The 27,293-nt window shown below is 38.7% G+C and overlaps 1 protein-coding gene across 10 annotated transcripts in view; it reads left to right on the top strand.

Moving 5' to 3' along the window:
• PTPRK (protein tyrosine phosphatase receptor type K) overlaps positions 1-27,293 on the top strand; it is a 392,967-nt gene that overhangs the window by 66,071 nt on the left and 299,603 nt on the right. For all 10 annotated transcript variants that reach the window (XM_069851848.1, XM_069851839.1, XM_069851847.1 and 7 more), the window contains exon 2: positions 13,387-13,509. In XM_069851848.1, coding sequence (XP_069707949.1) covers positions 13,387-13,509 — 123 coding nt within the window. The remainder of the gene's footprint in view (positions 1-13,386; positions 13,510-27,293) is intronic.

Here is a 27,293-nt window from a genome sequence, read left to right as displayed (position 1 = left end):
GTTCCTTTTCTCTGTATCTGGTAGGATGCAAGCGGTGCAAAACTGCTGAATAATGCTTTTGGCCTCTTGGTTTGGCTCTGTGAGTTGAGATATGCTCGTACTTCTTCATGCTCAACCCCAGAGAGGGTATTTCGGCAGCTGTACTTAAAATCTCCCTTTAAAGAACAGTTGTAGCTTGTTAGCTACCAATGAGACTTGTGCCTTTGCCAAGTGGACCATTCTGACTTTAAGTAGATGATGTTGGCAATGTTGATGAGTGGGATGGTATGTGATTTTTGCATTGGAGACCTATGAGCAACCAAAAGCAGGAAACCTAGCCAACTGAATGGTTAGCTTGCCCATGCTCAACTCTGCATGCTCTCTTGCCTCCCTCTACACTCATCTGTCTTACTCCTTGTTCTTGCAATGGACTTGTGTAATCTCCTCTTTTTGGTACTTGTTTGACCCCTAAATCCAACTTCCCCTTAACACTCCGGGTTGTTTTAACCAGCTAAACCAGAGAAAGCCAAATAAATCAAGAACAAAGGAATAGTTTTCTGCCAGTTGCTGCCACGAGTTCTGTTGAGTTTAATTGGCTGGCTTTCTGTAGGTGGGCATAAACAGTGAATGGTTACAAAAATAAGTTTGTTCTGTGAAAACGGAGAGAGAGGAAGTGCAAGTGGAAGGCAGCCAAAGTGATGGGCTGCAAGAGAGACTTTTCAGCAGTACTGTGAATAGTTAAGAGTGGGAGAAGACGCATTTGTCAAGGGCAGAGAGGAGATGCTGAAGTGATTGAGTTAAGGAGAGATGAGAGCTGGAAGAGAGTTACAGAGAAAGTGTGTCTTGCAGAAGCTTTTTAGTTACCCTTCAAAAATCAGGTATAGCTGGAGTGAAGGACACAAGAAGAGGCTTAAATGCAGATTTGAATGGTGGATGATGGTATCAGCAATACTTGAGAAAAGACCTGCTGACCTGAGATCAAGATTGGAGTAAGAGACTAAAAGGGTTGTTTTAACTGTGCTGTGCTACTCATGATAGCCCGATGTTATCAGAAGGGCGGGCTGAGGTTCAGTTTAGGCAGAAGGGTATCGCTTTGGATCAGGAGTCAGACCCCCACAGAAAATGTTTGCAAATGCGTTTGATGAAATGTGGACTAGACTTGGAGTGCATCTTTTTCCCTTTAGAGTGTATGTGAATATTCACTATTACAGGGGATGAAAAAGGACAGAATCTCACAGTGCCAGTGGGTGACATGAATTTGTACCTGGACTTAACCCTGGAGTTTATAGTAGTCTGTACTAGTCACTTCTTATTCCTTATGAAAATGATTGACCTACTTGTGTGGGTGGTATGAATAAAACACTTCTGTTTTTCCATTGGCTTATACTTTTGTAGGGTGGACTTAGATGGCGAAAAATTAGAGGGGAGGAAGCTTGTGGTCACAACTTGAAGCTGTTACTACAAATTCTGCATATTCCCCTGGTACTAAAGAGTTTCAATTTAAAACTGGCAACATTTTATAATATATTGATAACATTTTATGAATACACTAGCAAAGAATGACTGAAAACATGAAAGCACAAGCATGTGATTTGCACAAGCTCTAGCTGAATGTGTAAAATGCCCTGACTTTATACTCTCCTCTAGTCACTTGCAAGTCTATAAGTATGCTTAATGCTGTGGTGTTTAATTTGGTCTTGACTCCATAGCTTCACTTCAAGGCCGTATATGTGGTCTCACACACACACAAAAAAAGGGGTTGATCTCTATTCTCCTCTTCTTGTCACTGAGGATGCACTATTTCTTCTGTCATCTCTGGCTGAAAATTCCTAGTCTTTTAAGTTATGTCTAATAATTCAAGCATTGTATGATTATCTTTATTATATGTTCTCTAAGCTTTTTTTTAATTATTTTTGCTGTAACCCTTAGGAAATGGAAAACCAGAACCACATCTGGAAGTGGCTTATAATGTTGCAAAGACATATCCTGTGTTCTTTTCTTAATTTCTTTCCTTATAATTTCCAACTTTTGAATTACATTTTAACAGCTATTTAGCATCAAACTGATGTTTTAATGAAAATATCTAATTCAGCCTTAAGATCTTAAGACTGAGTGGTAAATCTGTTTGGAGACTATTATTGGTATCTTATATACTTGCCACTACATTTTTCAGCCATAGTTTTTCTTGTACTTGACTTTTGTGCAATGCATAAGATAAAGGGGTGTGTTTTCACTTATGTGCTGAAATTGTAAGGTTTCAGGAATCGTGTTTCTCTTGTTTTCCTTACTGCTTTGGGCAGTATGCCTTCAGGGCACAGGCAGACAATTGGCTCCAAAATGCTACAACTTCGTTGCACAGTCTAAAGTAGGGTTCATCAAACCTTCAGGCTTATCTATTACACCATTTCACAGAGCCACCCCAGTGAGAATATTTCTCCATTTAAGAAGTAGAGGGATTAAATACAACTTGAATCTGCTAGAAAAACACTATAATATGTCTAAGTATTCTTGTAATAGTTATTTCTATTGAAACTAAAGTGCAGATCTGCAGATAAAAATACAAGTTTCAAGTCTTTAAGTTTGATTCCCTGGGGAGTCACAAAACAGCACTTTCTTTGTTTGTTAAATTGTAGCAGAAATACAATTCTGATTGCAAATATTTCTACCCTAAAATAGTGATTTCTTACAAGAGCTTTCCACGCCTATTTCAATTTGTTTGGAGAGGGTATTTTTTATTGCATAAATAAAGCTAAGTATGATGGCATATGAGTAAGCTTTATTCAAAATCATGTGATGGCTTCCTGGGTTCCTTCATCAGAAGTCTTGTTGAGGACTAGTTGTGATAAGAGAAGAGACACAGTATATGCTTATGTGCACAATTGATATGTTAAATCAGTTTTATGTACAAGATTTGAAGGAGAAAGTGAGTTATTAGCATGTTTATTTGTGTGTGCTCTGAGTGTGTTCAATAGCCTTGCTGTCAGATGACTCTTTCCTCATGAAATCTACCTAAAATATTTTCCCGATAGTCTATTAAATATTTTGATAGATCTTTCTGTGCCATAGAATAAAGTAACAACTAATGCAAAGAGTAGCATGTAAAATGAATCATCCATTTAATGTTCATTTGATTCCATACTGCACCTTTAAAAAAAGGCTTAAGTTTGTAAGGCTGAAGAGGAAAAGTGGAAGACACAGCAGGGAAAAAAAAAAAAGATATATCTCTGTTTCTGTATTTGCTGCTCTCAGCTGGTTTAATATGAAAAGTTTTCATATAATTCTAGTTTTTATTTACTTTATAGTCCATGTTTTAGGTGTGATTGAATAAAACCTACTAAGATGTGTAAGGATGTACAGAACTTTGTTTTGGTACCAAAGAAAATATGAAGTATTACTGAGAGAAGTTTAAGATGACATAGTATTTTAATAATACATAAAGCAAGAAGGAGAACCCAAGGAAGGACAGGCTGGTCAGCCTTGCCTTGATCCCAGAAAGGTGATGAAACAGTTAGTTCTAAAACCACTTCCAGACATGAAGGGCAGCAGTAGGTATCATCTTAAACAGCAGTGAGGATTTTGACACTGTCTCCCACATAGGGAGGATCTGTCTGAACATCAGAAAACACTTTTTTACTGTGAGGGTGACTGAGCACTGATACAGGTCACCCAGGGAGGTTGTGGAGTCTTCATCTTTAGAGACATTAGAAAAACTTTATGGGCATGACCCTGGGTAACTGGCTGTATGTGGCTCTGCTTGAGCAGCAGGGTTGGACCAGATGACCTTCAGAAGGCCCTTGAAAACTCAACGATTCTCTGATTCTGTGTATTGGAAGTCAGTGCATCTGAAATCTGTTATTTGCTGGTCTGTATCTCAGCAGGTCTTTCTCTAAATTGGGGAGCTTGGCCTTTTCCTATGAGTGTAGAAGCCTTCACTGTGCTTTCAAAATATTTTTATATTGTCCTTCTTTCTAGCCTTCCTTTCATGAGAATTGCTGGATTGCATAATAAGGTATGCCAACTATTAAACTGATTATGACTATTTTCTTACTCTGAAATGGGAAACCAGAGCAGTAACTGCACTTCTGTTGCAAAAGGGTTTGGCTTTTAGTTTAGCAGTGGCTTTGTATGTGAAGATGTATTTTTGATCTCAATATTGTATTACCTCTCTCATTAACGTGCCTAAGTTCTGCATTTCGCCTCTACTTTAATTCTTCATGTACCTTGATGTTGTTTCTAGATCTCTTCTGAGAGGTTCTTGTCATACTCTTGTGACTCTAAATATATACCATGACTGAACTCTTTGATTATCTCTCCACCTTCTTGGACTTATCTATTTATGTGGCCTTAGTAATGACCTTTTGGCACAGCTTCTGTCATTTTTGACGTCAGAGCTTCTTTTATTTCCTTGAATTTAATTTGATCTTCCTTTCTGCATGACCCTTTATAATTTTATGCACAATCCTATGCTCATCTCCCCCCAGGAAGTCCTTGGCTTTCACGTTGGCTCCTTGAGCTCTGTTTATAATTTAGTCTGTATAACTTATGCACTTGGAGCTCATTTTTATCATTTGTTTGTCTGGCTTCTGAACTGATGCTGTGGTAACTTGTGATCATTTCTGTCGTTCTCAAATGAGACTACTTTTTATTTTTGAAAGGTTGCTTCCGCTGTCCAGTTAGAAACTCTCTGTTTCGTCTGTTGAAAAAATTTTTATACCTGTATTTGCTCTCAATAAGAGATGGTTATTAGAACAAATGTAAATAACCTACATTTCCCCCCTTCACCTTGTTTTATGGTTAAACCATCAAAGCTTTAATAAGGTGGCTAATGCAATTGTTAGGCCTTCTTTTCCAGTTGAATTGCTGATGTGATCAGTAGAAATGGAAGTTTAACTATAAAGTTTTTCCTTCCAAGTCCTTATTTTTGATTTTTTTTTTTTCTTGGAGAGTAGGTTACAAAATAACCTAGTACTCTGTATCTATTGAAGTTTTTGTGATTCAATGTAATGAGTATAGGGCTGTCTTCATTCAGCACTCCTACTGAGCTTAATCGCATTCTTATCCATTAACTTTTAACAGCATGTTGTGAGAACATTTAGGAGAAATGCCAGAGACTCTGATATCTACATAAGATTTTCTATAAATAAGCACTAACAATGTCTTGGAAAAAGGTGTTATTTTCAGAAGCAGTGTTGTAAGACTACATATCCATAAATAATCAAAGTGACTGATTTCATTTTGGAACTTCTGATTGCACCCTTGAAGTTGTAGTTTGCTCACTGGTGTTTTGGTGTCTATTGGTATAGTCATGAAAATATTTTTTAATCTCGGGTACTGATTCCACCCCTCAATCCCCCATGTTTGTATTCAAACGGTGTAACTCCCTGTCAGCAGTGCAATTGGTCAGAAGTCTACTTAGTTCACAGGAGGAATACTAAAGCTTGCAGCCTATGAGCTGAAATACCAAATAGCTTTAGTGTTTTGTGTGTGTCAACACTTACCTCTTAATGAAGATCTGCTCATAATTTCATCAAGCTGGTGAATTTCTTCATGGTTTCAGAAGTATCTTCTGATTGAAATTGTCTTAGAAGCTTCAGCTTTATAAAGTGATCTGTATACGTGGTGCTGTTTTCTCTGTGTTGCCTTTTCTGTGCCAAGGAAGGATGAAGAAAATATGAAAAAGACGTTAAGCAAATCTGGCTCTTCACAGCTACCTGTTGTCACCTCTTCAGTAATGAACAGAAAACCTCCTTTTCCCTGGAGAACAGGAGGCAATTTAAAGACCCTTTTGTTTAGATTAGGTTTTGCTTATTTTGGAAACTGAAGGACAGATAGTGTAATAGAGACTGATCTTCCCATCCCTTCATCTATTTCCTTTTTCCATCCTGTTCACTGTGGTAAAGCAAGGAAAGGTTTCCCGTTGAAATCTTTTGAAACTTTTGAAATGAGAGATGAAGAAGCCTTTCCCAGGCCTGATGTAGAGAGAAGGAACTTGATTTACTCCAAGGAATCTAATAAATGGCATGGCCAGGTAGACTACATCTAAATCTTCATGCTTTCCTAAAATTTTGGTGTTGGGATAAATGCAGGGAGCTTTTCCTGCAGATTATAGGAAAGGATGTGCACATGAGGCTTCCTGCATTCTTGGTAATTTCAAGTTCCCATCTATTCTATATAAGCTATTACACTTTATTAATAAGGAATATGAAAGACTGGTACAGAATGAATAAAAAGTATGCTTAGATTTGACTTTGTTATGACCTCTGGCATGTGTGGGCTTTTTGTTTTTTTTGCTGATATTGGTTATGGGTACTACTTTATGGCTGTTTGGGGATGAGGTTGTTTTTTATAGCTTGTAATGATTTAAGTGTGATTTAGTCTGCTTCCTTTTCGGAAATGTTTTTTAAGGGGATATATAGATTATTTGATTGTTCTAACACCACCACCAAAAACCCTACAATGAGAATAAAATAGCACTAATTTAGGAATGATTGGCCATATATCTTCTCATTAACCTGTTGGTGTCTACATTCCAGTGGTGGTTTTGGATGGCACCTGGAGATCCATATTCCAGTAGATAAGCTAAGGGGATGATTTAAAACGTATTGATAGTGGGAACAAGGCTAGAAAGTGTTTGAAAGGTGTTTGTAGGTAATTGACTTTACTTGGCTTTCAGTGCTCCTAACTGTAATCAGTCATGTTTTGTGTAATGAATTCTAGTACTACAAAATAAGATACCGCTACTAAGTAGATAAATATCCTTTAGCATTTAGTATGGCTTCTCCCTGTAGTGAAGGGGAACCTGTAATTTTCCTTTAGTACTGCTAGTTTTAGTTGGTTATTTTTTTTCTTTTCTAAATTAAATAGTGCCTCTGACCTTCTGTATTTTCAGATGCTATGACTTAATTAAGGTTATTTCAACTGTACTTCAGTAGGTAATACCGAACATGAGCATTTTAACATGTCATTAAAATCTATTCTCAACTGCATTAACAGCAGTTCATGGTATATTCTTAATAGGTATCCGAATACTCTGCAATCAATGTGTTTTAAAATGCTTGTAACAGAAATAATGTAGTGCCTTTGGAAGACTGAAGCATCCTGTGCTTCGAGGCATGCTGTGATAGAAACAGTTAAATTAATGTGATAGGTGGGTGATTTTAAAAGCAGAGCCTGTTCCTGAGTATATGACTGACAAGAGGCCTGCTATAACACCTTTATACTCTTCAGGCTTTGAATTCACTAATCAATGTGAGGAGAAAAACTAAACTTTCACAGGACTTTTACCTGACATCCCAGATAAACATAATTTGTACTAGCTTCTTACCGTGGAGCTATCTGCTTTGATAGATTTAGAGTTAGTCATTATACTTTTACAGCAGGTGGTGGAGAAAACTAAAAGCATGCTGTTGAATATAAGGAGCAGATTGTTCCAACTAATCATTTGAGCTGGATGAGAAAACAGTATTTCATTCCCGGTGTGACACCTTCATACGTCTGAGTCCCTGAGAAGCTACTGTTAATGGAGTCCTACGTAAGGGAAAAGTTGTAATGATGGAAGTTCGTTGTGTGCCTGTAGTAGAATTTTTCTTTCATGCTAGAATTTTTTCCTCCTGTCTTAATGATCTGCTTGTTCTTAGAGGATACATTCCTGGGCTTGTAACCGGCTCTTTAAAATTGAGGAGCCTGAAATTTAAGATGTTACCTGTGTGTTTTGCGTAACACTAGAAGTAGTTGAGTATGAGAACAGATCTTGTTAAATAAGCTGTAAATGTGTCCTTTTGACCATATCCTGGACTGCATCAAAAGAAGTGTGCCCAGCAGGCTGAGGGAGATGATTCTCCTCCCTCTCCTCTCCTGTCTTGAGATCCAACCTGGAGTGCTGTGTCCAGTTCTGGAATCCCCAGCATAAGAAGGATATGAAACAGGGCTGGAGCACCTCCCATATGAGGATAGGCTGAGAGAGTTGGGGCTGTTCAACCTGGAGCAGAGAAGGCTTGGGCGAGACCTTATAGCGACCTTCCAGTACCTGAAGGGGGCCTGAAAGAAAGCTGGTGAGGGACTGTTTACAAGGAGGGGGAATGGCTTTAAATTGGAAGGGGGAAGATGTAGATTAGACATTAGGAAGAATTTCTTTACTGTGAGGGTGCTGAGGCAGCTGGCACAGGTTGCCCAGGGAAGCTGTGGCTGCCCCATCCCTGGAGGTGTTCAAGGCCAGGTTGGATGGGGCCTTGGGCAGCCTGATCTAGTTGGAGGTGTCCCTGCCCATGGCAGGGGGGTTGGGACTAGGTGATCTTTAAGGTCCCTTCCAACCCAAACTATTCTGTGATTCTTGATTCTATGTGCTGTTCTATGGTTGAAAAAGATCATTTCAATGCCAATAGGTTATAGAAATACTTAGAATCATGGAACAGTCAAGAAGAACACTTCTAAAATAATTTTCTTTTTTTTGGAAACCAAATCAGGTACTTCCGTTTCCACCCCCACCCCATGTCCAGAAGGTGGTATAAAACAGCGGGCAGTAAATATGTGTTATTTTTCATGAGTCAGTTTTTAATAAGTATTTAATTTATTGGAATTTGTTACTTTTCTTAATGTTCCAAACTGGGTTTTTTTGCTATTGCTTTTCTGAGTATATGTTAGAGGGTGCTGGAGTTTAAGGTCTAATCAAACTGACATACAGAATTTCTGGGTGGTATCTAGGAACAGTTTAATTTATCTAGAAGTCAGTAGCTCTCCAGTGTAGTATCCCTGTAATGCCATCCATAATAAATGTTTTGGGCATCTTAAATTTCATGTAATACTGGTATGAAACAGACTGTTTCTGCTCTAAATAGTTACAAGTAACATCGTCTCTAGGAAGTGCAGTGGGAACGCTGGAATTGTTAGATAAAGGTAATTACGTCAAGATCTGAATTTTCCTTTCTCTCCTGAAATGATGAGCTGGGAGGCTTCAGTAAAGTTGTAGTGGATATCCATTTATCAGTGGGAGTTACTGATACATACTTCTTTCAGCCTTAAGCTTATTTATATTTTAAGCTGGTGGGGAAAAAACAATTTACTTCTTTCCTGGATTGGCATGGAAGGACGTTGGAGAAATAAAAATTACAAACAATGTCAGTGTTGAGTGTTGCTTCTAAGGAAATACCATGGTAAATTTTAAAAAAAATGTAATTTGTTTTTACATTCCAGCATCTTCAAATAGCTTTTCATAGATGGTGTGTAAACCTCTACAATATGATCTTTATTTAGTTTAGTTTAATCTTTGAGATTTGAAGATTAAGTTTAGGTTAATCTTAATGACCTTGTTGCTTACTGGAGCTTTAATTTCTTTTTTGAGATTTCAATGTGGGGTATTCATATATATTCCTTTTATAATGAACATTTTTAAGATTTCTTATCTTTTATAAATGAAAATGGACACGTAAGGACATTTTTATGAAGCTAGCGTGATTTATCAATTTTCTTTTTAGAAGGATGTTGAAGAGGACTCTGTGAGGTTCTAGCTGTTTTTAAGCTGAAGTTAATAACTTGTTCAAGCTTATGAGAAAAGATAATGGAAACAGTGAATTGCTGATTTTCCTAGTTTCTTTGGAATGTAAATGTTTCCCAAATAACTTCCTCAGCAAGTGAATGAATTGCATTGACAAAATCCAAATTGTTTAGCAGTCTGTTCTCTAGGCTAAACAACCTCAGCTCTCTCATCCCATCCTTGTATGGGAGGTGCTCCAACCCTCTCATCATCTTTGAGGCCATCCTCCAGACTCACAGATCCATGTCCTTCCTGTGCTGAGGACTCCAGAACTGAATGCAGTACTCCAGGTGATGCCTCACAAGAGCAGAGTAGAGGGACAATCACCTCCCTTGGACTACTGCTCACATTTCTGATGCAGCCTAGGATGAAGTTGGCTTTCTGGTCTGCAAGTGCACATTGCTGGCTCGTGTTTTGCTTCTCATTCACCAGCACTCTTGAAGACCTTCTCTTCAGGGCTGCTGTGAATCTGTTCTCCACGCAGCCTGTATTTGTGCTTGGGATTGCAGTATCTTGCACTTGGCCTTGTTGAACCTTGTGAGGTTCTCACAGCCCCGCTCTCAAGTCTGTCTAGACCCATCCTATATGAATGTGTATTTGACTTGAGCTGCTGAACCTCACTGGCACTTACTGAACATTCATCAAGCCCATTCACCCTCTTCCTTGAACAGTGCTGTTACATTACTGTGGGGAGTGGTCCACTAGCCAAGCTTGACAAGTCCTGACCTATGGTGTGTTTGTCAGATGTGCGTTTATGTTTGAGTGGTTAAAGATTGATTAAAAATATATATAGTTATGAACAAATGATTGGGAATGGAACAGATTTGTGCATGTTTCACTCATCCATCATCTCTTACTGTTTTCTCTGCACAGCATGTTACACTAGGCTTGTGTCTTAGTGTGTCTTAGTACTGAAATAGCATGTGGGCAGTTGACTATTAAAACAGAGAAAGGGAGATCCAAATTTGCTCATGCTTTAAGTCATAAGGAGTAGTCTGCAAGTGGTTTAAAATCCTGAGTCTGCTTCATTTTGTGATACTGGATAAATTGTTACGGCATGGACTTTTACTGTGCTTGCCTTGAGGTTTCATGATCTGCTTCTAAGAAAGGATACCATTGGTTTAATCAGTTGTTGTGGGGAGGATTTTATAGAAACCATAGAATGGTCTAAGAATCTATCCCAATAAACTTTGTTCATGTGTATGCAATAAATGAACACTTGCTTGTATTGTGGATGCAGCTGTGATGTGCTGCACACAAGGAGGTTTGGATTGCTTGCTGTGTATTAACAAGCACTTGTTATTGCTGCCCCAAACCCTGATAACTAAAATTAATAGTGGGCACAAAGATGAGCAATTAAGGACATTCATCTTCCAAATGAGACTACAAGATTCATTGGTAGTTTAAATTTATATACTGAGGGCACTTAAACCATTAAAAAGGGTAATGGGTGCCCTGCAGGCATGTGCTTCAAAGCTGTATGTCATTTTGGTGCTGGAACAGCAGACAGTGATAGCTTCCCTTTAAGGGAATCTGCTATTCATTTATCAATTAAATGTCAAAGGAAATGTACATTTTTGCTGTAGAGTGATCATAGCAGTGCCTTGTAAGTTAAATCAAAGACCAAGATTTATGTTCTAAGCCTTTCTGGCTTTATCATGATAGATGTTAATTAGAAAAGATAGTAACAGGGCAGTGGAGTTGGGACTTTTAAAGGCAGAAATGTTTCTTTGATGTACAAATATTTCTCTTCTAGTACCTTGCAGCCTTTTGCAGTAACACAGATGTGGTAACCAACACAGTACAGCACATGAAATGTCTAGGCTTTTTTTTTGTTGTTGCTGTGCTTATGTTGTCACAGAGTAACATCTCGGAATGTTTTGCCAACATGGTGCTGAATATAAAATTTTAAGGTTTTATGCTATAAGGATTTAGCAGTGTAGAGGCTTCTTTCACACCTGGTCTTATCCTTCCCAGCCAAAGGCTGGTTAGCAAGTGGTCCTAGTAGTGTACTGGAATGAGTATCTGGCATTGTTTTTTAGTGAAGGAGAGTTAGTTAAAACTTAGGCTGTTTTGTCATTTATTCAAAATGTGAAATACTTATGCAGACCTGTGGGAATTATTTATGCTGTTTCTTGCTGAGGATCAAACATTCTCCCAGTTTGTGACAGAGTTTAGATTTTCTGGTGAAATATGGTAAAAGTGACTTCCTCTTCTTCAAATATGATCCTGGTTTTTGCCTGTTGTGTGACATTTGATCATTCCCATATTGGGTAGGTAAAGCTATTTCTATCTTTAGTTTGGTGACACGCTTGCCCAGTTCTCCCTTCCTTATTCTGTGTCTGGTCCTTATTCCAGGCCACGTGCATCTTGTACGGAGTGCAGAAATAAGCATAGGCTGTAGCTCTTCATGGTCCTCATTCTCCCCTTTTCCCACCTCCAACCCATTCTTCTCTGGGGTGTAGTGGGCTGGTGAGAACCTGGCAGGCATGGGAGGATGTTTGCTGTTGATGGAATGGTTGTGACTCATCGTACTAGAATTTAATATAATCAGGATTTTTTTGTTTATTTGTCCTTGGATCTTACAGTACTTGTCCGTGTTTTGTATTGAAAAAGTCAGACAGTGAGATTGTCACAAATGCTCCTGTTGCTCTAGAGTTGTCTTCTTAACAAGATGAATTTTTGTTATGATAGTTGTTAATTGGATTGGTATGCCCTAGGTACTGCAGGCAGGGAGGAAAGGATACAAGAAATACCTCCTGATTCCTAGGAGTTTTTATAATCTAATTCTTGAGTTATTATATAATTGCTCCCCTGGATTAAAAAATACTGCCTAAATAAAGATGAATACACCATATTTGCTCTTTCACTCTTTACTGGCTTTGCCTTTCATTTTTGAGCAAGAGGAGGAAACTCAAGGACTGCGTACGATGAACTGATACAACACATTTCACAACGTTCTCTGCGTGACATCTGTATTTTCTTGTGTACACACTCTACTTTTTCTTCAACTGGGCTCTTTTGATTCATTTTTCTTCTGTTTCAAACCTTGATCTCTTTTCTCATGATCATTGTGTTTCTTCTCTGTTTTTCCCCACCCTATTTAGTTGCTTTGAGTGAAAAATGTAATAAAAAACTTATTTAATGATACAGAGCAAACAGTACCCTGCTACACAGGAATATTTTTTTTTTCTTGTCTTCTACATTCCTCCTCTCCTTCTTTCTCCCTGTCACTTCTCACAACTTTTGTTGTAAGGCTTTCATATCTGTTATTTGTGTGACCCTGAAAAAGTGCCTTTAATTTGTGTTCTGCTATGTGAGATTGATTTAATAAAGCAAGATTATCCAATTAATCCTGTAGCAATTATTTCATTCCCAAGTAATTTTAATTATTTTGTCTGATTGCCGTTTTTTTTTTTGGCACACTGTTTATCCTCATAGTTGATGTTTGGACTGCTTATGCTTTCAGTGTATTGGAGTATTGGAGCTGCTGATTTACAATTTTACTATGTGAGCCTAGTCTATTCTTTCCTGTTCCCCCCTTGGTTTAGATCACTTTTTTTTTTTTTTTTGGTCACACAGACACTGGGCTAGGTTTCCTTGAGCTCAGTGACTCAGATTGTGAGTCACTCCTCTCCTAGTCTGACAGAGGGTGGTCTTGGGGTAGAGTGGTTGTGTGAACCAGAAGCATTTTAAAAAGAGAGAGGAACACTGATGGATGATGGGCTTGTGGGGCTTAGCTTTGCACAGGCAACCCTGTGAACCATGCTACAGGCTGTGTGGGCTCTGTAGATGTGCTGTGTCCGGGAGGAAAATTTATGCTTGACTCTTGGAAAAACTCTGCTTTTAAATAAACTAATAAGAAATTTCTTCCCTAGGTGGATGTACGTTTGAAGATGGTCCTGGACCCTGTGACTATCACCAAGACTTGTATGATGACTTTGACTGGGTTCATGTCAGTGCTCAAGAGCCTCACTATTTGCCACCTGAGATGCCTCAAGGTGAGAACTCCCTCCCCAGATACTGAAGGGCTAAGTTTCTTCATTAAGAAACTCAGGGCTTCAATGAGTATGGCCTTAAGGCCATACTTTGTGATCTCTACTTTAATTTTGACAATGAAGGTAATAAAAAGGAACAAAAATAATGAATTTAATAGTCTTGGTAATTGAGAAACCTTCTTAGATTAAATCCCCCTTTAAAGTTAGGGGGAACAGGGAAAGGAGAAAGGAAGCCATAACCTCTTTTTTTTCTTTTATGTAGTGTGGAATTCTTGTTGACTCTCAGTGCAATTCTGCATCTTAAATGACAGCTAATGTCTCAATTGAATTATTCAACTATGCATTAGAATAAATGCTGAAAGAAAGATACATGCAAAAACCCATACACTGATTCCTTCCCTACCCCCAACCGCTCATTATCTGAAGGTAATCAGAAAAGCTTTGATTTATGGAAATATTGCCGTTGTTAATTACTATTTAGGACAGGTAATGAATAACTGAAGAGGTATAGCCTACATGACCTTGCCTACTCACCTTTGATGAACAGCTTAATCGGTGCTTCCCAGACAGCATGATGTGCTGAGAAAATGAAAGCATTTGAAATTCAGCTACATTTTCCAATTAATTGTACATTAAGTAATTAATCATGCAGAGGAGGAAAAAAGGTCATGGCTGTTTTATTTGTATCTAGAAGATTTTGTGAAGTGAGGTATGTGTGGGGAAGGAATAGGAAATGTTGCCACACAGAAGTAACCTAACCTCTGCATCACTTCTTCCCCTGCTTTTTATGTATTGTTGTGTATTATTAATGGTGGTTAGCGTATGTAATTTTACTTCTTAACTGCTAACTATCTGGGTTTCCCTCTGCTTTGAAGCCACTGATAAAACCAGCTGTTACCATGCCCCATTATCTTACAAAATAGGCTGACTGAGCAAGATCCACGCTTAATGGACTGCCTGGTGCTTCAAGTTTGCATATGGAAAAGTAAATTTAAACCCTGAAGCCATGGCAGCCAGGATGCTGATAGTCTTGTATTAACAAACTCAATGTAATGTCTCCCCTAGGAAGGCAGGAATTAGTTACTTCTGTTTGTATTTTTCAAGGTCTGCTTGGTTTATTAAAATGGTGGAGGTATTTTAATTGTTATAGAAGCAACATTTTGTAAAAAATGGTATTCTTAGAGTCTAGGCACACTTTGTATAGGAAGAAGGCAGTTTGAGGAATTGTATTTTGAATTAATGTAAATGACAAGATAGCTGCTTCTTGCTTCTCCCATACCTGTCATGCTTAGGCAGTTTTCAGAGTTAAATGACACAGTTCTCTCTGTCTTTGACACCTGATTTCTGTTCAGTTCTACAACAGACCTTTTTCCTATGAGTGCAGCACTAGGACTCCTCCGGAGGAAGTTCTTTTTTCACATCTATATATGAAATTGTGGCTGCTCGGTAAAATCTAGCAAAATAAAGGAATGTTTCAGAGGTAGTCCAAAATCCCATACAGAAGAAGATCTGATTATTATGTTTTTAATTCCTCTGGTTAGAATTCTACAGTTCCTGGGCCACTGTTTAAGAGTTTGGTGTTTGGTAATTGAGATCCAGACTAAAAGTGAGCAACCTCAGCTGATGAGCTGCCCTTAAGTAGTTCAGTCCTCGGATTCTAAAGATCCTATGCTGCATGTAAATACTTAAACTCATTTGTGTTTGAAATAACAGGATTTTAAATTAAGTCTGAGGATGTAAAACAGTTCTAAAGCAAGTGCTGAATTCCTCTGGTGGGTCTGCAGGAAGTAGAGCAGCAAGAAGGTCAGGCTAAAGCAGGAGGGAAATGACTGTGTGCCATTGTCTTCTGTGCAGTTTTTTAACATCGATGACCCTTTCTGATTACTGTGGAAATTGTAGGTTAGAAAGCAGCCCACTGCTCATGAAGAAGTTATCCAAGTAGAATAAGATGTGGTAATGAAGGCATAGGTAAAATTAAACTACTGCTGTTTTCACTTTGAAAAATGCTGGGGTTTCTAAACTGTAGAAGCCAGGTTTCTCCTAGGGACATGGTTCAGCGCACTTTCCTCTGTTCAGTCAGAGTACTCTGCCCAGAAAAGCTGAGCAGTGCAGAAACTGAAGTGCTAGGGAAGGGACTGTTTTCTCTCCATCTCTTCTTCCTGGGCTCTGTAAATCTGCAGCTAGGCACAGAGCTCCTTAATGCATGTGTTGCCAGTTCTTTCTGTGGATGCCCCTTGTAGTATTCGGAGCCCTTGTCTCCTACTCCTCTCTGGAATCTAATACCGTGTCCTGGCCTTGGCTTTAGTAGGGGCAATACGTATTTCAGTGCAGCTTTGTCTCAGAAGGAGCACTGTTTACCAGTATGCTAAAAAGATAATAACCCTATGAAGACTGTGTGGCTTTTAGGGCTTTAACTTTACCACATTCACCCAAAACCATTGTAGTCATGAAGGATTGTACTCAATTTTTGTTCTTAGGTAGTTTCTGAAAGTCTCTTTTTTTTTTTTTTTAAAAAAAAAAAAGGGAGAGAGAAAGGGAGAAATGGACATGTGAAAAATAGGAAAAGTAAGAAAATTTGACAATTGACTTAATATCTTATTTTTGATTCAAGCGTTGTGCTCTGGAGAACGGTAAACTAAACCATGGGAAATTTCAGACACAATGGCATATGCTTCAGAGTGCTATGAAAATGTGAAAACTGGTCATAATGGAAAGCATTTTGCAGGTAAACCATTAGTAAACATTATTGGTAAGACAAGTGTAATTATTTCTGAGTAATTAACGCAACCTCAGATTTTGTTTTTTCATGCTGACCTACATTGTATTTCTCAAATCATGAGCAAGAGCACAAGCCACTTATCTGCTGTTATGTGAAAAATAAATGCTGTACATAATGATTTATTTTGAAATAAAGCAAATTATTAGAGCAAGCGCTTCTGTACAGCTTTAAATAACAACTTGTAAATTGTTTGAATTGTGGCTTACGTGATAAAACCTTTGGATTACTTATTGAAGCTTTGGAAAACACACGATATCCAACATTAGATTTCTAAGAGCATATTAAAACAATTGTGCTAGTTCAAGCTGAAGGTTTGCTGCCTTTGAAAGTAGCCATTAGCAGCTGGCTAGGGAAGAATGTTTAGGTAGGACAAATTAGTGGTGATCACATTTCCAGCTCTTTGGCATTTAGGAATTTCCTCAACCAGAAATCATCTTTATTTATGATGTTCTTAATGAATTAATGTTTTCCATCAGCTTTGTCTCACTGTCTGTGAGTTCCTTCAGGACTTCTGGTATCTGCTATGTCCTTTAATGGAGCGCCAGCACTTGCTACAAGTAGTGGAAAGATGCAGCTTGTTCTGAACTTGCACACAGAACTGGATGACCTTTAAGGTCCGTTTGAATCATAAGCATTCTATGATTCTATTTGATATGTCTCAATCTCCTGTACTGTAACATTAAGTGAGTAATAAAATATGCGCCATTCTGACATAGTTTTAAATTGACTGGTCCAAGACTGTTGAGCTGTTCTTTCTGTAGAAATGCTTCTACAACTGTGGGTTTTCTTTTTTTTTTTTTTTTGGAGGCTAAGTTAGTGATCAAGTGTATATTTTTGTAGACATGGTGACAAAAATCAAGTCCAAGTGTTTACCTGTTGGTCTTTGTACCTCTGAAAAAAGATGTCTTCTATATATTGAAGCAAACCTTTTAGACCATGCATTATGTTTACAGGTGTATAATTTTTATACATTATATTGTACAAGGTAGAAATTAGAGAATGCTAGTAAGATGAAATCTAATTTTACCTATAGATTTTTTTCAGTTATTTTAAGGGACTATTCATTATGTGTGGATAACTTCATTTTGTAGGAGACGTAGATAATAGTACTTTCTTGTATCACTGGGATTGTGTGAAGGAGTGGGTTTATCCATATTAATAATCTATTTACTGATGGTTTTACCCTTTGATAGAAAAGATAGTTTATTTACTCTGCTTAGTTTGGCTGTTGAAAGAAGCATTATACTGAGGCTATGCAGGGTTGATGTGTGAGAGCCTGTAATGGGCTGCATGATGGGGAGCCACTTAATGAAGGGCTTTTTTAATGTAAGGGCTAGTACCTTCCTGGATACAAATGCAATTTGAAGAATGTGGAAAACAGTGATGTGCTGAGATGGACATCTTGTTTCCTTTCTCTCAGATGGATAATGTACCTGGATTGGGTGTGTACTAGTTTGTTTGTTTTTTTTTTTAATTGGTTTTCTAGAAATCTGAGGAAAGTAAATTAACAGTAGTGAGGGAAGTCCTTCGTTGCACTTGTCATCTTGCCCAGCTAAAGGAGAACAGATTAAATAGCTAAAGAAGACTTTTAGTATTGGAGTGTGTTTCACAAATGCAAAGTTTATTTTTTTAAAGTGGAAAGTATTGCAGAAATTAATTTTTTACTTTGCAGAAATTATGCATCATGTTACATGTTTCTCCATTTTATAGAATAAAACTCAATTCATTATGCATTGAAAAACCTAAAAAGCAATATAACAATCATGAATATTAAAACATTACATATTTTGGTTTAGGCTGATGTTTTGGGGTCCCTGGTGGATGACTGCACAGTTATTTCAGAATATACACAATGAAATTGGGAGGAATTGTGTTGACAGGTAATCTTAGGCTATACTTTCACGGTAATTTCCTTTATATGAGTTTTAGGCAGTGTCTCTGGCTGCTTATTCCTACGACCCATCATTCCCAGAGGCATTCTCTTGCTGCCTCCTCTGAGTTGCTCTGATGTGCATGTGGTTGTGCAGTAAGTTAGGTCAGAGAACTAGTGTGGATTAAAAATAATAACCTGGGGGTGGAAGTGTGCAGCATGGGTCAGCTCCTTGACCCAGTTCATCACACAGTTGTAAGAAGAGTTGTTACGCTGGTGCAGCTGATGAGGACCGTGGGACCTAGTGGTGTGAGCGGGTGCGGGAGTTGTATAAACCTCTGGGGCACCTGTAAGAAATATGAAAATTATGCCCTTAGATCTGTGTGCAACTGTAATTTTCCTGTACAAATAGCATTGAGTATTTGTTATGATATAAAAGGTCAGTTGTGTACTATTTAAGTTCTGCCTTTTACAGAAAGGAAATAGCTTTTGTGTCATCTGTGTGACCCAAAATGAATTTCAGCACAGGACCTGCATAAGCATTTATGAAGTGTATAAATGAACGAGGGGAGCCAGAAGGTCATGAGATTTGTGTTTTAATGTAGAATTCATATGGATGTGGCTCAGGAAGAAAAGCTGTAATATAGAGGTCATATAGATGAGACTTTTGACCTTTTACTTAAACCTGAATTTTTCTTCTGTAGAAATGAAACCACCAACCCATGAATAAATTTAAATTATTTTGATCTATATGAGCACAGTTAGACAAAAGTTAACCAGGAATCAATGTTTGGTGAGAGGTGGGTGTTTCTTGAGGCATTGGAAAGAAGAGCTTGGCAAGAAGGAGGAGAACTCTCACCACATCTAGAGTTACTGAGCTCTTCTGCCGTGGTGCTGCTCTACACATGAAGCACCGGGTTGCTGTTTTGCACTACAGAATGGTGAAGCTCAAACATATTGTGTTCTGTGTTTCTTTACTTTAATAGGTAGACTAATAACGTTTACCAGCCCACTGAGCAGTTGAGAACTGACTTTTCAAGGTTTTGCTGCTGTATGGCTCGCATTGCTGGCATGAAGGTAATATATCACAGAAGCTGTGCGCAAGGGAATTTATTACCTAATCAATAGACTGGCAAACACAATCCAGGCAGGTAGTGGTTTTAAAGTTTTGATAATTGAATGCTTATCTGGGTCATTACATTATGAAATAAATTGCAAAAGCTTGGATCTGTGTTTGAACTGCTAAGAAAGTCTGGTGGTCTCTCCTCCTTTTATGTTTAGGTGATGGAGTAGATATGTTTTTTATTTAAGATGGCTGATAGAGTTTTTTTCTTCTTTATATACTTCATTCTTCATACACTCCATGGCCCCAAAAGGTGACAGATACTTGTTTCCTTTTTAACTTGTCAATATACTACAGAGCTGAATTTATTTCAAGTACTTCCTTGATCAGGAAAACACTTCATTGCAAGTAAACCTTGTGGTTGATTTCTTGTCTGTATTATTTGTTAGGCTTCTTTCTGTTAAAGATGCTACTATCTTGTTAGTGCAGTACAATTAATGTGCACCCAAAGAACACTTGTAAACATCCTGATCCTATTTTGCTCACTCAGTACAGTGCACTAATCAATCTATTGACCAATTCCAAGAGTTGCCTGTTGTTCTCAAGCATGCTTCACTTCCTATAAAGTGAGGAGAGGAGGGGTACAGAGAAAACTCTGTAGACAATGCACAGTATAGCAATGCTTTTGTACATTTAGATAAGACCATTTTAATAAGGAAATTTAGATGCAAGCTTAGTAAAACTTAAGAGTTTTTGTAGCAATAGAAATGACTTTTACAGGAGTTAACATCCATGTTGCGGTTTTTCATTCATTGATACAGATGGATTTATTCTGTTTGATTTGGGTGGTGAAAGACAGAACATTTAAAAAAGATTACTTGCTGTACTTTACCTTCAAGGCCAGCTGTTATAAAGAGATTATATATAGAGAGAGATTACTTCCTTTTTGTTTAAAGTTATAATACTATTTTGTTCAGCCATACCTCTTGCAATATGGGTTTTCAAAAAGCTGTGTTGTTCTTGAATAGCTTATCTTTTTACTAGCTTGTATGTGTCAAATGAGTGTATTTTTCTAATACCAATTACATTTTAGAAAACCTTTCAGATTGTTATTTTGGGTATGGTATAACCGGTCTTCAGTGGAAGCTGTATAAAATGCTGCCTTCTGAGAGACTCTCTTTGTTTCTTCTTTTTTTCGCTAGTTCAATATTTGAAGCATGTTAGTTTATTTCTCTCAATCTGGAGTATTAAAGTGAAGCAATGTGAGAAATCTTTTTAATATTAAAGTTCCAAAGTAGTAGGTTAATCTTGGATGAATCTACCTTTACCATGCTGGTACCGTCACAGCATTCATAATGGTATGATGCTCATGATACAGCCTTCTATTTTGTGGTGCAGCTTTCTGGCTCCCGATATCTGTATCACAAGATGTTCAAATTGTATTGGCCATCACCGCAGCACTGTCAGGGTCGGAGGTAGGAATGACTAGTTCTTGTCAACTGTTATGTTAGTCAGGAGTCCAAGCTGTAAATGTGTTTTCATTCCTTGCATGAAGTCATCTGTTGCTTGGGGAAACAGTAAGAGGCATTACCTGAAGCTGGTATTTTGGTACCATTGTGAAGAGTGAATAAAAAGTGTAATGATAATGTGCTAGCCTTTCAAAGTTGTAGAGAAAATGGGGTTTGAATAGCACATTGGTAGCGTGAATGACATTCTGGATTATTTGAGGCATTTAATGTTCAGAGTGCGCAAGGCTGGAATCCTGAAGCACAGCTGAATAGTAGTGCTTTTTTGGTTTCTCACTGGTTCCTTGCATGGAAAGGAGCAAACCAGGCCTGCTTTTGAGTACTGTATCTGCCTGTTTTGCCACTGTCCTTGCCATCGATTTTCACTCCTGGCTTGATTGTGTGTGGATGTGTATGTTTATATATATTTATATTGATACAAACACTCGCTCTCTTTTTTTTTTTCAATTCTCTATCTTGAAGATACAGAAGTTTGCCTTGCTTTCAAATTTTCTGTTTATCTTGGAGTGTAGTGGAGGGCCAGAACCGAGCTAATATCCTGCTGCTTCTCATGTGGCTTTGTTTTAGCATGGGCACAGCTCATGCATCCCTGCCCTCGGAGTGTGGCATGGGGTCAGCAAATCTGGTGACTTTTTCACCTTCAGTTTGGCACCCTATGACTGGAACCTTTCACAGAAAAGATAAAAAGCAGACAATTAGTGTATGTGAACTTATTTTATGTTTACATAGTTGCTTCAAGATTTTGTATGTGTAGGTGGCCTTCTCCATTTCCTGCCGTTCCTTCTGCAGATTTCAGGCTACTCCTATTCTTGAGTTTTGACATTTCTGTAGATGGCCCTTACTGGAAACCCACTCCCACTGACCTGTGTGCAATTTTCAGCAGTCCAAAGTGGTAACAGATTCCATTGTGTTGCTTTGCCTCATATGTAATGTTTGGGTTTTTTCTGAGTCTTGCTTAATCATGAGCATGAGTAATGTTGCTGCCACAGAAAGTAGTAACATCCGGCACGATCTTGCTTTCTTCCCATCAACTCCTGGACTTGAAAGTGTAACTTCCTTTAAATATGTCTTTGCATACTTTGTAGAATATTACTCAGAAATTTAATCCATGAAGAACATGACCTGCTAGAAAATATTACTTTTAAAATGCAGTGCATTCTTTCATCACAAAATGTGTTGCTTCTTTGCAAAGGCTGTGTGGTTTTTAATCAGATTTGAACTGTAATTAACAAGTGAGAAAACTTGATACCTTTTTAAGTTTGATTTGCATTTTACGTAGTGTCTGTTTGGAAGGGGAAAAAGTGTCCCTTCATGCCCTGTGTTTCGACGCATTTGCCTGAGGATGCAGAATATCCCTTTTATTATTTCCTATAGATGTTGTGTGGACAGTGGTTGTCAGCCGGACCCCAGAGGAGAGCTGAGCTAGAGGTGTGGGTGTAGGTTTGAATCAGGTACATGCCTGTCTTCTCCAGAAGGTGATGAAACTGGCCTACATGACAAAGCTAGCTGTTAGCAGTTAGATCAGAGGTTAAGGTTGACTCTCTGTGCCATCAACAATGGCAGGATAGACATAGTGATGCAGTACCCAGGTCAGTTTCTCTAAGTATAAGCAGGAAGAACAAAGGTTTTTGTAAGTGTTGAAATAGATTGCTTGTAGCAGAGTCTCCGTATAAGTGGAGAAGTATACGGAAGACAAATATCCTACCAGACAGCTATGAAGATGCCAGTCTAATTTTTCACTGGATGTTTTAAACCTGCCCTACCAGATTTAAAAAGTCAGCTACCTAGTATCAGAACCCTACTTTGTCTGAGGATGTATAATTAAGGAATACTCTGGAGTAATAAAAGCATGAGGGCAGGATTCCTTTCCTTTTTTCCTATTTTTCTTTGCCCCACTCCTTTTTTTTTAGTGTTTGTGTGCCTTTAGTTTCGCTCTTTATTTTCAAGAAGGGAAGATGCATTTAGTTATTTTGTTTCAGAGGAAGCAGCTTTTAAAGCTCTCAGTCTATTCTGCAATGTAAAATCATGGGTTCAGAAAGACTGAATGAAAGTGCAGAACTTACAGCCACATTTAAAATGTACAATGCTGGACTATCCAGAGATACTCCAGCTAACCTTATGTTCCTAAAGTAGCGAAGGTAGCCCGGCTTTGCCACTTGTTATTGAGTTAGCTGGGTTCTGTGCTGCACTGGGGCAGCTCTTACTGGCTCAGCGACGCATGCCTTGTGCAGCACTGGGAAGACATGCTTGTGTTCATGCATCTAATGCCTTGTGGAACCATGTATGCACCAAAATGGTGTTTACTGAGGGATTAGTGAGTACTTTGTTAAAGCTTCAGTATTCTGCAGTTCAAAAAAAAACCACAACAAAACGAAATTCGAACTTCCTTCTCTTCTTTAGTCTTTCTAAAGAGCAGCTGTCAGGATATAACAGCTGTTTACTCTATTTTGCATCAAACCATTTTTAACTCCCTTGAGGAAGAAAACCTAGCCACATATAAACACAAGTCAGACATACCGTGCTATTTTAGAGAAAGTCAACAAACAGTATGAAGTAAGCATTTCTCTTGTGCATTTGGCTTCCCTTAACTAAGAGCCATGAATGAAGGATGACCAAGCACTGTCCTTAATTTTTCCCCCTAGGCATAGCTGATGTCTGATGTCGGCCTTTATCTTCCATCGGCTTGGTTGACTGTGTGTTGTGTTTCTGACAGCTTATGGATTGCTTTGAGATCTCCAAACTTGTGGACTTTCTTAAAAGAAATGAAGAAAACTTGCAACTGAGTGACATCTTCAGTATCAGTAGTGAACGTCCCTTGTGCAGGCAGTGCAGATGGCTTCCTGTATTCTTTGTGCCTGTTGGTTACAGTGACTTGGAAGCAGATTGCTTTAGCTCCAGTTTTTATACATGGACTTATGACTTTCCTTCTGGCTACCAGTAACAGCTCTACTTTCTAATTAAACTGCAGTTGCAGGTAGATATTAAGCCAATAACAAGTTTCCAGCCAGGCTGCAGCTTCACAGGTAACAGTGAGTCAGCGGAATACCTTACTGTTGAGTAAAAGCATTATTCTGCTCCTCTTTACTCCTCCTCCCCTGCCTTCATGCTTCAACTAGCATCCCTAACTAGCTTTTCTCATCAGAGCTTACTGAGAGCTGATATAACCCAGAGAAAATGTTGTTATTGTTGTTTTTATAGATTCAGCTGGCTTAGTGAATTGAGTGGACTCGTGGAAAGGTCTGACAGGCATCAAAGCCAGCAGGCACAAGGGAATGAAGGACCTGTAAGGAGGAGAGACATAAAAATGAGAGGAGAGGCAGGGAGGGAGTTGTTAGGTCATGTCACCCGTAAGCGGTAGACAGAAGCTTTTGTTTTGAGTTTAGTGATAAATGTAATCTAATTTCCACCCTGTCGGCCCCAAGTTTTTTGTTGCATGATTCTGCCAGTGCCCTTGTATTTGGTCTTGTGTGAAAACAAGAGATGAGTCTGTTCATCCTGTTAATCAGACAATGGATATGTGTGCATTTGTGTGTAAGTGCTCTCTCCAAATGTGGTGAACCGTTTAAGGAGTTTCTTCAGGGTGTTTTGGTCAGATATATAGTCCAGACCTCAGAAGTATATTGGTAGTACTTTGTTGCAAAACATTATCCACTGGACTTAATGAAGTGTATAAGGAAGATGAGGTTATTACTAATTGAAAACTGATGGTTACCTCGCAGCAGATGACTGTGCAAAGAGAACTACTGTATCAAGCAAATGCAGACTGATCAATAAGAAGGTCCATGTATCATGGCTTAAAGGAGTTATGGGGAAAAGTTTGCACAGAACTTAAGTCAAAAAAAATCAAATGATTCCCTCTAGAATAACTAAATTTTGCAATCTGATCAGCTGAGCTAGTATGAAAAGACAAAAAAAAACCTCCTTAAAATTGCCATGTAAATTTACTCTCATTTGTATAAAATTCATGTTACTCATAATATAGTCATAATATAGTTTAATTTACATATGTAGTTTATATTTATATAGAAGTATATTCATGTAATGTTCATGTGGCATTTATATAAAGATTTTTATTAAGGAGTGTGAAAGGAGCAAAGCTACAAACAGTAAGATAGCTTATGGGTAAATTTCAGAGGATAAGTCAGCACGAGTGATGTTGCAGTGTCTGTTACCACTGATCAAGAACAGGAGATAGATGAAGCCTTCGTTATGCAGCTGGTGAAAGCCTCACAATCACAGACTTGGAGAAGTGCCAGCTTAACAAACAAGGGAGAACTGTTGGAGTAGAGTTGAGGGCAGCCTCATCTGAAATAACTATGAGATTTCAGTTTAAGATCCTGAGAGAAGTCACCAAAATGAGTAGCAGAATTACAACCTTGGAGTTTTCAAGAGCAGATTTTGACCTGTTCAGGGACTTGCTTGTCAGGATCCCATTGGGAGGTTTCCTAAAACCCAAAGGGGCCAGGAGAGCTGGTTGATCAAGGACAGCCTCTTGGAGTATAGGGGTAGACTGCTGCCTTGTGCAGAGAGTTGAGCAATGATGTCAGAAAGCCATCATGGATGAATATGGTGATCCTGACTGAGCCTGAGCATAAAAAGCAAGTGTAGAGAGAGAAGTAAGGGACGGGCTTCTTGGGAGGATGTGGAGATGTTTCCTGCTTATGTAGGGATGGAATTGGCAAAACCAAAGCTCATCTGGAGTTGAAGCTAGCAGAGTGTTGCAGTTGAGACCTGTCCCAGCTTGATTGGCAGCTGAATGTGACCAATTGTGGTCCCAGTGCAAGTGTGGTCAGGGGTGCAAAATCCTGCTGGTGGTCAATTTAATGTCTTCAATATGCTGGAGTGCAGGGCTGTGCTTGTCAAGGTCTTGGGCAGGTTGCAGAAATAACGGGCTGACAGGATCTTCATGAAGTTTTACAGAAGGAGATGGAAGGACCTGGCTCTGGTGAGGAGCAGCAACCTCACGCACCAGCATGTGCTGGGGCCCACTAGCTGGAAAGCAGCTTTGCAGAACCTTGGAGTCCTGGTGGAGCATGAGCCAGCAATGCATCTTTCCAATAAAGGTGGCTAACATGCTCTTGGGCATCAAGAGTGCTGTGTCTTCATCTGTGCTCCCCAGTGTGAGACAGCTGTGCAGCACAGGTTTAGCAAGCTGATCAGGGACAGGAGCACAGGACATCCAAGGAGATGCTGAGAGAGTTAGGCCTGTTCAACCTGGAGAGCAAGGGAGACTGTTTGTTGTCTAAAACTGCCTGGTTAGAAGATAAGGAAAAGGTAGAGACATACACTTTTGTGACGGTGATGGGATAAGGGGCAGTGGATGCAAGATGGAACATGGGAAATTTTGGTGAGTTATTAGGAAATATTTTTTACTATCAGAGTGGTCAAATACTGGAGCAGGTGACTAGAGAGGGTGGGGAATCTTCATCCTTGGAGGCGTTTAAGACCTGATAGATCTGCTGTGTAGGTTATGCTGGTTTGAGCAGTTGGGGTAGAATGACATCCGAAGGTCCCTTCAGACCTGAACCACTCTGTGATGCCACAAAAAGCAGGTATATGAGGATGCTGATTAACAGTGAATATTAATCTATGATATGAAAACTAAGACAATGAAAATTAAACAGGAAGAATAGACTAGCACACTGAACAATATAGAAAGAAAATGATATGGGTTTCTGGTTGCCTCAGATCAGTATTGGGTAACAGCAGTACACATCTAAGCAAGCTGAGAGTTCTGCTCAGGAGCAGGCAGGGTGAAATACTCCTTACTCAGGTAATAACATACTTTTTTCTCCAACTGGTAATTGCTATATCAGATAGCAACTGCTGAAAGATAAGTATATATAAAATCTGTAGGACAGTGTAATTTACATGCAGGACCCTTTGAATCACACCTTTCAATTCAAGACTTTTTCAGGCCTTTGGTACGCATTTTTCAAGATAAGCTACATTTTTTTATAAGAGACCGTAGGTTATTCCAAGTTTTTGTGTTTTTATTCTCTAAATCTGATTGGGAGATGTGTTGTTATAATTGTTTGAGCTAGGATTTTCTTGAAGACTAGAAATAAAGCAAAACTTTGGTGCCATTTAAAATGATCTGCTTGTGAGTCAGTTGATACAACATTGTCAGTAGAGCAGTATCATGGAATGAATGAGGCTTAAAGGTTGTGGCATAACTAGATTTTGGGATGGTTGTTGTTTGCTTTATGAAGGTAGTGTTTTATTCACACAGTATTCTTTATTTTGATCCCGTGTCAGTCAGCCATTTATGACTGAATGGTATTTGACTGCAGCTTGAAAAGCAGTGACTCAGAAGATCTCGGGGGTCACAGGTAGTTTTAGAGCCATGTATGGAGATAAGTACAGTTAGAGTATAAATTGTTGGTGGGCAGATGTAACTGCATCTGCAGTGGGTGTTTGCCCTTGTGATATTGTCCATTTCAAAACCAGATGCTGACAAATGGGAAAGAGCAGGGAACAGAGTGATGAGTAAGGTTAAGGATTCAGGAAGCGCCTCTTGGTGAGACTGAAGTGAGGCTCTCCTCAGCT

The sequence above is a fragment of the Phaenicophaeus curvirostris genome, chromosome 2 (genome assembly GCF_032191515.1).
Source record: "Phaenicophaeus curvirostris isolate KB17595 chromosome 2, BPBGC_Pcur_1.0, whole genome shotgun sequence".
NCBI lineage: Eukaryota > Metazoa > Chordata > Aves > Cuculiformes > Cuculidae > Phaenicophaeus > Phaenicophaeus curvirostris.
Note: the sequence above shows the minus strand (reverse complement) of the source record. Positions and strands in the feature narration are given on the sequence as shown.